The 9,494-nt window shown below is 38.3% G+C and overlaps 1 protein-coding gene across 4 annotated transcripts; it reads right to left on the minus strand.

Moving 5' to 3' along the window:
* Positions 1-8,663, minus strand: LOC122984685 (ADP-ribosylation factor-like 14 effector protein). 4 transcript variants are annotated; one of them, XM_044355299.1, is made up of 5 exons: positions 8,565-8,663; positions 2,591-2,786; positions 2,340-2,468; positions 2,117-2,157; positions 1-561 (listed from the first exon to the last, which is right to left on the minus strand). In XM_044355299.1, the coding sequence occupies exons 1-5, from the start codon at positions 8,585-8,587 to the stop codon at positions 333-335; spliced, it is 618 nt and encodes a 205-aa protein (XP_044211234.1). In that variant the 5' UTR covers positions 8,588-8,663; the 3' UTR covers positions 1-332. The 4 variants fall into 4 exon arrangements, with proteins under 4 accessions (XP_044211234.1, XP_044211226.1, XP_044211242.1 ...); XM_044355291.1 differs by lacking the exon at positions 8,565-8,663 and adding an exon at positions 7,942-8,123; XM_044355307.1 differs by lacking the exon at positions 8,565-8,663 and adding an exon at positions 4,451-4,691.
* Between the last annotated feature and the right edge of the window lie 831 nt (positions 8,664-9,494).

Raw genomic sequence — 9,494 nt, forward strand, 5'->3', positions numbered from 1 at the left:
TAACATTAAGAATATGGTTTATTAACACAGATTGGCACATAAGAAATATTTTACCAGAGGATACAGAAAAACAAAAAACAACTTTACAGGAATAAAGGTTCTACGAGCTATAAACTGCACATGCAAAATTCAGCAGAATACTCACGTTGTTCTGCATATTTCTATCATGTGCAGGAGTTTTGCAAAACCTGATAAATATCAATGAACCTTATTGAAGATTCCTTCACAGTCTTGAATTGTCCATCAACTTGACTTGCAGCAGGATCTGAGGAGGCAAGTTTTAGTTCCCAGAAGCCCCTGAATTCATGAGCCTTTAAAAGATTCACAGCTGATTACACAGCAAACTTGTTCCGGATGATCTCTCCGCCCTCCACCTCCACCTGCTCGTAAAGCCATTTCCTCTCGCAGCGGCACTCGACCCCACACTTGCGTGAGCCGCAGTCGGGGCAGGGGTAGAAGCAGCCCATACAATCCACGTCCAGGCAGTCACACATGTCCTTGCCGTTAGACAGCAGTCGGCCTTTGCTGTCGTACACTCTGCTCTTGGCTCCGATCGTCTGCCTGCACGATCAAGAGGAAAGACGTTAATGAGTGACCCGCTCGCTCTGATAAAAACAATTAAACTTTTTAATAGGACCATCACTTTTGTTTTTATCTGACAGTATAAAATAATCACGGCTGCATTAAGCTATCTGAATAAATTTACATCCACTGCAGTCAGGCAATGACAATAAATATTATGAAAAATTATTCAGTGAGGAGCAGTTAAAACCAGTTTTGTCTTTCAAGATCAAAGATTAATTTCTTATTATCATTTTACAACACAAGGTTGTATAATGAAATGCAGTTTGTAGTCCCTTTATGCTACTCACAAAAAATATATTATATAAATAGATTAATAAATAATAAGTCATAAAAATAAAACTATTTTTTATATTGTAGTGCATCATTATGAAACAAATCTACATTTAGATGAAATGAAGTCTGATTAACCAGCCCAGGGCCTCATGGAAAGCGCTACCGGCTTGGATCTCTTCAGTTTGGGATGTTCAGTATATTCTAGCTGTTGTTGTCAAGATTTTGGTGCACAAACTTTTCCCAAACATTACTTCATTTAGACTTACAGTGTTATGAACTACCTGCTAGAACTCAGTTTTATTTTTCTTGAGAGGATTATGGACTATAGTTCTATGAGTAAGGTGACCTCAATTTCGTTTCCTCTGTGCTGCTTCTAAGCAGCTGTGATATTGTACAAACAAGCAAGAGGACATCCCCTGACATTCTAGGAAAATAAAAATACGGCCAAGATTTCTCACCAGTGTTGGTAGTAATTTAAATAATTCATTATGAATGAATTTAACTTTTAATGTTTGAATGAGGGAAGTAATGTTATTACTCAAAACATACAACGTACTTGCCCTGATGAAGGCCTTAATGGCTGCTGTATTTAGTCATATATTGACATACTTCTACAACTGGATCATACAAATGGACAGAGAACATGATTACGCTGCAGGAGGGGTTTCAAATGTATCTTTGATACTGTTTGATAGACAGTCTGATACTGAGTGCAACATGTGGCTGCGTTTCCTTTTAGTCTGATAGGATAGTGAGGATGGAGAAATGTATTAGTCTGCCTCTTCACTGAGGGATTTATTACTGCTGAAAGCTGTTTACCTTGTTAAATTATTCTTTTAAAATCTATTTTATCTGTGTTGAACATATCTCTGGCTTAAGAAGATTGAAATACACCACCAGACATAACAACAAAAATGTAAGGTATGTGATCAGCAGCTCTTTTTTTCTGTGTATGAATCTTTTTTGTTTATATTTTTTGCTGTACAAAGTACAAAGGTGATGACCAAAGATGACCAAATATGGTCAGAAGAGGAAGCAGATTCTCCACCTTAGCACAGGCATTATTCCTACACATACCGAACTAGTGAGTGATTGAAACAGAGCAGAGGGTTTAGCTGGGATGGGCTACTCGGTGAAAAACTCATTCTCTTCACTGAATAGAAGGAATGAAGAGGCGCAAACTGTTCAGTCATTCTTCTATCATCGAACGCAGTGAAGCGACTGTGAGGAATGAAAAAACACCTGCACAGTATCTCACCTTTCAGACAGCTGTTTTCCTCCACGGCCACCTCGTCCACCCTGTCAGAAAAGAAAAAAGAACAAATTCAAATCCAAACAAATTCAAATCCATACAACTTGTGCTATCCTTCAGATTAACTTGAAGCGTAAGGTATTTATTGTAAGTGAGATATCATGTCAAACACTGGTATTGTACAAGATGAACATCACATCCGTACATACAACAGTAAAAGAAAACTCACCCTCATTCCTCCTCTTTTGTCTCTGCGTAGACCGGCAGCCTCTCTCGCTCGGTCTCTGTCTGCTTGTGTTCCTATTTGATTTGTGACGTTGGTCTCCTTTGGTATCACCCCTCTTTTCCGAAGTTCAATCTGTGGAATGTTTTACAGATATATCTCTTGACTTAACATAAAAGTAAGACAGGATGACTTATTTAGACTGAGAACAAACTGTCGGTGAAGAATAGTGTATATATAATGCTGTGAACGCAGACCTTTGATGAATCTTGCCCATGGTTGAATATGGTGGGTACCGCGTCCTCCCTCAGAAACTGCTTGCCGTTGTAGTCCCTGAAGCAGTCCGTCCGGAAATGCTCTGAGCAGAGGCAGGTGTTGGCGGTTGGGGTGAAGTTTTTCATGCCCAGGCTGTGCACCCATTTCGTGGCCAGTTGAGGTTTGCTGAGCGGGAACCTGATACACAAGAGAGTGAGGAGACTGTATTTTTGGCAGCTGGCCCTTGCATAGTCTGAAATGATCGTTCTCAAATACACAGAGCTTATTAGTTGTCTTAATGACAGCTCAACAAGCTCTCCCAATCTACAAATGAATCAAATGAATGAAAGTCTTTTTTTGTTTGATGGACATATTAAAGCAAGCCCTTGCATGGTCCAATGCACCAACTAGTGCACAGGATTTGATGTAGCAACATTTTGACCAGACAGGTTATCATAAGTCAACAGACAGTTCAGACAGACAGTCTGAATTGGTCATATCAAGTGGATATCTGCCACATTTACAGTCTTTTTAGCATCAAATTCCCTCTTTGTGTTTCTCTGTTTAACTGCTGTGGAAGTATAATAACAAAAAGAGGGACTTTGGCACTAAAAAGACTGTAACACTGAAAGATATCTACTTGTTTTGTCTAATTTGGTGGCTGAAGCTTCATATTAGCTTCAGAATAACTGTTAAATACATTTTTGCACAGAAGGAGGGCTGCGGATGTTGTCCCCCATCACTTACATTGTAAGTGCATTATGAAGGGATCTTCTAATGGTCAGTATAAACAGGAGGAATAATTACAGCAAGAAAAACAACCTGTTTCAATGTTCATTTTGGGCACCTGACTATTGTTTTAAGACAGACTTGGAAAAAACGGGAACACGTCTTTTAATAAGCTTTACATTTAAGCACAACGCTTTGTTGCTGTACGGTTAATCAAAACACACAAACCAACAATAACAAAGGAAATACGACGTAATTGTATACTGTTGTGATAATACATTTCCATCTATTACTATTATGACGTGTTGTGGTTAAGATGTCATGTTACCAGGTTTAACGTTAGCGTTACTTAAAAACATGCATTAACCGGGCGAATATTTATTTGCAATTCTAACTTAAAAGTGACGTTACATCTGCCACTCTCTATGTTCGTTGTGTGGATATAAAATAACTTAAAAGCTAATGTAAAGAGGAGGAAGATGCACTGCAAACCTCGCCGCCGGCGCTACACCGGTAAAACTTACCTGTAAAATCTGATTTCAGACCCCTTGACAAACTTATTGTTACACCCTATCACCGCACAAATAACGGGCATGGTGTCCCCTTTGACAACACTATGCGATAATGCAAAAAAAATTGTGCAGAAAAACGTGCACAAAAGACAACAAACAAGCGCTGTCTGTTTGTTTGCGTTCGGCTTCTTCTTCGGCGGAGATATAAAATACATCCGCCTCCACTTCCTGTTTTGCGTCAGAAAAGTCTGCCCTCTAGCGACGATTCAGATGTAATGCAGGGGGGTTAAAAAAAATCACAGACCCGAGTGCCAGTTCATTTTCATAACGAACATTTATTTATGTATTTATTTATTTATTTTGCTGCTGCTGCTTGTCTCCCCTTCTAGATTCTGCGTGCCAAAAGATCCGCTCTACACACACATTTATATGCCGTTTATATTGAAGATAGATGGCAGCTAGCAAGGTCTGCTATGTTAGCTTCGACTGTTAGCATCTAATATACATGAATTCAACAGTAATCCTAATTTCTTTTTTTAAAATGTAGCTCAAAATACACAATTACTAAGTTATATGGTAAGGGCACACAATAAATACTTCAGAAGAAAATATTATCTTTACCTTCTTCTTGATCTTGACATTCACCCTGTGTGTGTAGCCCAACCCATCATCCATGTGCTCACTTGCTAATTTTTGTTTCCATAGAAACTAGATTTGTTTTTCTTAAAAAAAAAAAAAAAACAACTTTTACTTTGGCATTTGTTTTGTGTTGCACTAAGAACTCGTAAGTCTGGTTAAAATACCCGATTCTGTCGCCAGAAAAACGCTTTCCCAATTTTCTTCCACCTAATAAAGTTTCTAGCCAACCACCCAACCCCTCCTCCTGCTAATAAGAAAGCCAGCTCATAGATTTAATCTGAACTACATCATTTTCCCTATGCTACACAGGGGCGTCGCTAGGCCTATTTTAGGGACGCTTTAAATGATTTTATGACATTTTTAGTTTTACAGGTTCACACATCAAACATCAATCTGTGTGTGAATAACATACTTAGGACCTGCAACATATCTAAGAGAGGAGATAGCATTCCTTGACTTCAGTACCTTTGCTTGATCTGTGCCTGCCGTAAGTGGATGGATAGCATTTAAGTCATATTAGATCCGTGCCTATTACAAACTATGAAGAGACAGATCTATCGTATTGATTTTACACCTATTGCTACTCTAAAAATTCATGACAAACGGACATTTTGGGGCCATTAAAAAAAAAAATCCTCCTCCCAGCCCCCCAGTAAGGCTTAGCCCCCCAACCATATATCTCTAGTGACGCCCCTGAATGCTATGTATTGTTGAAATGTTGATATGCTATGTATTAGACTTTCCTTTTATATTATTAAGCTACATAACAGTTTTGTTTTTTATTATAGCTACGTCACAGACTGAATAACATCATTTACTGCATCATTCTGTCAATGAGGTTATTTTTTTGTAAGAAAAAAAAGTGTTAGTGGAGCAATAGTCATCGGACTGATCGGACTGATGCCATTTCAGCCATAACTCGAATGTAACATATCTCACCTCGTAAATGGTGATATAGTTTAGTAATTAATGTTACACAGCAGCATTTGCACTGCAATGTGTCAAGAATAAATTATGAGACGCTACTTTTGCTGAAAAGAACGTTGGTAAATAGGCTGTGATGAGCCCTGCTAACCCAGCATGTCATTCATAAAAGGGTAGAATATCGAGTTATAATCGACCAGTCTGATGTGTGTAGAGGTGTGTGTGGTTATACTGTAGCAGCATGGTGTCGTTTTCAGCTGATTTAATGATGGTAAACACAGTGAACCAACGTGCGTAATGGCACTGAACTCTGAGGCTTCAGATTTATCAGCATATCAGTCCTGCGGCCTTAACGAACTGAAGGAGAAGGATTTTCATACAGCATAAAGCAGCTGAGATACAGACAGATACTGTCAGAATCACCCACATTCATTTACAGATCAGTACAGATGTTTTAACCACATTAAATGTTATTTCTGTGCCAGTTTTGGTTGGAGAATCTTTGAAATAATGTATTTAGATTTTAAGCATTAATCCATTATTGCATCACAGTTACAGCAAGTATTTAGTTTGCTCTTGTTGATAAAATCACCAAGTGGCAGCAGAGTGACTTTGTTCCAGAAACAGACGTGGTTCTGTGCTGCCTGTTTGCACGTCTCCTCCTGACAGTTCACCTTGCAAACAGCGCTGGGCACCACAATACCACACAGACGGGCAAAGCAAATTTCAAGGTCAGGAAAATACCAAACTGTCCGTGTGCTGCCTGTGATGATTGTTGCACTATCACGAAATATAGGGCCCAATGTTGTATTTGGAGGTCAAATTATTTAAACTAGTCTAAACTGGCAGCCATAATAGGCTACTCACAGTCCTCTCTTCTGATTAAGATTGGACTTAAAGATCCAACATCCAACATAATGTTGTGTTCACACCAAAAGCGAAGCGAAGAGAGATTAGAGTAGGTTTAGACATTATCGCTGTGACCTTAATACCAGGCTTTGAGATGCCCGGCTGCTTTCACCCGGCCAGGGGCTCCTCACATCTCCGAAAACGTTGCAGCAGATTTACAGACAGGTGTTATTTTGATAAACTGACCACATATTTGGAATCTACATGGTGACTTTCTCGCCTGAAAAAATATTCAATCTTAATAAAGTGAGATATTAACAGTCCTAGAGTGAAAATTACAACAATCTGGCTCAAAATCTTCGCCATGACGCCATTGCCCACGGATATCCAATCTTCCTCGCACCGCAAGGCACACTGGGTAATGTAGGCCAAGCAAGGGCCCTCGTCTCTACGCCAAAACGGTGACAGAAAGTTGAAACTGAAAAACAGAAAGTTGAAACTGAAAAACAGAAAGTTGAAACTGGAAACCAGTGATACTGAAAAATATTGAGCGTAAAAAAAAATCTGTCACTGAAAACAGACAGACACGAAGAAAAAATCTGAAGATTGACAATGAAAAACACATAATCATGCAAAAAAAAAAAAAAAAAATCAGATAAGATAATAACATTTTAATAATATACTTTGACAACTGGACACAGTTATGGGGAGGGAAAATGATCATTCTCAAATACACGGAGCGTATTAGTTGTCTTAATGACAGCTCAACAAGCTCTCCCAATCTACAAATGAATTAAATGAATGAAAGTCTTTTTTGTTTGATGGACATATTAAAGCAAGCCCTTGCATGGTCTGATGCACCGACTAGTGCACAGGATTTGATGTAGCAACAATTTGACCAGACAGGTTATCATAAGTCAACAGACAGTTCAGACAGACAGCGCTGTGGTCAGCAGCCTAAATGTTAAAGAGTTCAGTGTGCAGGTACAGCTTTGTTCCTAGTGCTCTCTTTAAATTTACACACAAAAGCTTCAGCAGTAATTTGGTCACTTCTCGTTGGATTGTATGTTGTTAATATCTTGTTTTAGCTCTTGTATTACTCATACATGTTTTTAATCTTGATTATTATTGCCAGCATTCATTTCTTTGAGTCTACGTGATACTGCCAGTCATCAGTCAGACAATTCAGTAGTTAAATACAACAGTGACAAGAAGTGACAACAATGCGTGATTTTATTTTTACTCCAACTGTATATTATTATTATTATTATTAATTGCTCATTGATGGTAAAGCTATGGACATGTTAAAGGATAGCTTCACGACTTAAAACAAGAGTCAGGTACCCATATGAATACGGGAAGAGGTTACGATCCCCTTTAAATGCACTTTCAATGTAAGTGATGGGGGCCATAATCCACAGTGTGTCCACGCAGTCATTTTGTGCAAAAATGAATTTTAAAAGTTGATCTGAAGCTTATTATGAGGCTTCAGCAGTCTGAGTTAGTCATATCAAGTAGATATCTGCCACATTTACAGTCTTCTTAGAGAGGAGATTTATTTGCTATGCTAAGTTAAAAGTAACGTTACAACTGCCTCTCTATGCTGGTTGTGTGGCTTATAAAATAACTTAAAAGCTAGCATAAAGAGGAGGAAGATGCACTGGAGACTTCGGCGCCAGCGCTACACCGGTCAAACTTACCTGTAAAATCTGATTTCAGACCCCTTGACAAACTTATTAGTACACCCTATAGCCGCACAAATAACGGGCATGGTGTCCCCTTTGATGAAACTATGCGATAATGCAGAGAATTGTGCAGAAAACGTGAATGAAAGACAGCAAACACAGGCGCCGTCTGTTTGTTTGTGTTCGCCTTCTTCTTCGGCGGAGATATAAAATACATTCGCCTCCACTTCCTGTTTTGCGTCGGAAGAGTATGTCCTCTAGCGGCGATTCCGGTGTAATGCAGGTTTTGGCAACCGTTTGGATATCACGAGCCACAATGTTTTAAAAAAAATACAGACCCGAATGCCAGTTCATTTTAATAATGAACATGTATTTATTTATTTATTTATTTATTTATTTACTAATGCTGCTTTTCTCCCCTTCTAGATTCGCTAATATTGCAGATAAATGGCAGCTAGCAAGGTCTGCTACATTAGCTTTGGCTCTTAGCACCTAATATACATGAATTCAACAGTAATACTAATTTATTTTTTTTAAATGTAATTCGAAATACACAATTACTAAGTTGTATGGTAAGGGCACACAATAAATACTTCAGAAGAAAAGATAAATAAAGAAAGTAAAATAAAGATCTTTACCTTGGTTTTTGTGATCTTGACATTTACCCAGTGTGTGTGGCCCAACCAGTCCATGTGCTCACTTGCTAACTTTTGTTTCCATAGAAACTAGATTTGTTTGGCTTTGAAAAAAAAACTTCTACTTTGGTATTTGTTCAGTGTTGCAGCAAGAGCTCATTAGTCTCGGACAGGCACATTTAGATGACTACATTTAATTGACAGCTTTAGTTACTTTTCAGATGAAGATTTGACACAATGGATAATATAATAAGCTTTTAAAATACAAAACATTGTTAAATATGAAACCAGTGGTTTCCAAACTGTTTGGCCTTTGATGTCTTATAAAAAGCAGTGTGTAGTCAGGGTCACATTTCAGATGTCTATGAATTGTCAACAGCTCCACCAAAAAATGATTTTTCCCTCTAAACGTCTCACATGGTTTCATTTCAATAAATGTTCAAATGATCCAATATTTCACCAAAAAATCAAACGTTAGAGAAACATTTTAAAAAACTGAAAACAGATTTATGTATCAGAACTTTGTTTTTTCTTCTTTCCTCTCCCATTAATCATCTCACAACCCCTCAGATTTATCTGTTGACACTTTGGAGGGGCCAGAACCCTAGGTTGGGAACCACTGGACTAAACTAGCTAAGTGTACATAAAGTAGTTGAAACTAGCTCCACCTTCAGCAGCTGCAACAGTAACACACTGCTTACACACTGATGCTTTGGTATTAATAATTTAATGATGTCATATACACCCACAGGCCACTTCATTAGGTACACCTGTGCAATCCAATACAACAGTTCTGCCATAAATTCTACTTTTAGGAAGCTTATACATTTTCAGTTTTTGTTGACATTGTCAGAAAGGTGATAATTCTACTTTAGGTTTATTATTGAGGTCGTAGTGGGTGGTGGTGTACTGGGGTGCATTATATTGAATTGT

This window comes from Thunnus albacares, chromosome 1, assembly GCF_914725855.1.
Source record: "Thunnus albacares chromosome 1, fThuAlb1.1, whole genome shotgun sequence".
In the NCBI taxonomy this organism is placed as follows: Eukaryota; Metazoa; Chordata; class Actinopteri; order Scombriformes; family Scombridae; genus Thunnus; species Thunnus albacares.

What these genes read in the sequence shown, in the direction of transcription:
- LOC122984685 (XM_044355291.1), bottom strand. Translation starts at nt 8,012, where the DNA reads ATGCCCGTTATTTGTGCGGCTATAGGGTGTACTAATAAGTTTGTCAAG. An exon ending in ACAAAAGAGGAGGAATGAGG is followed by an intron (nt 2,158 to 2,339) that starts GTGAGTTTTCTT and finishes CTTTTCTGACAG; the next exon opens with GGTGGACGAGGTGGCCGTGG. An exon ending in GGAAAACAGCTGTCTGAAAG is followed by an intron (nt 562 to 2,116) that starts GTGAGATACTGT and finishes TTGATCGTGCAG; the next exon opens with GCAGACGATCGGAGCCAAGA.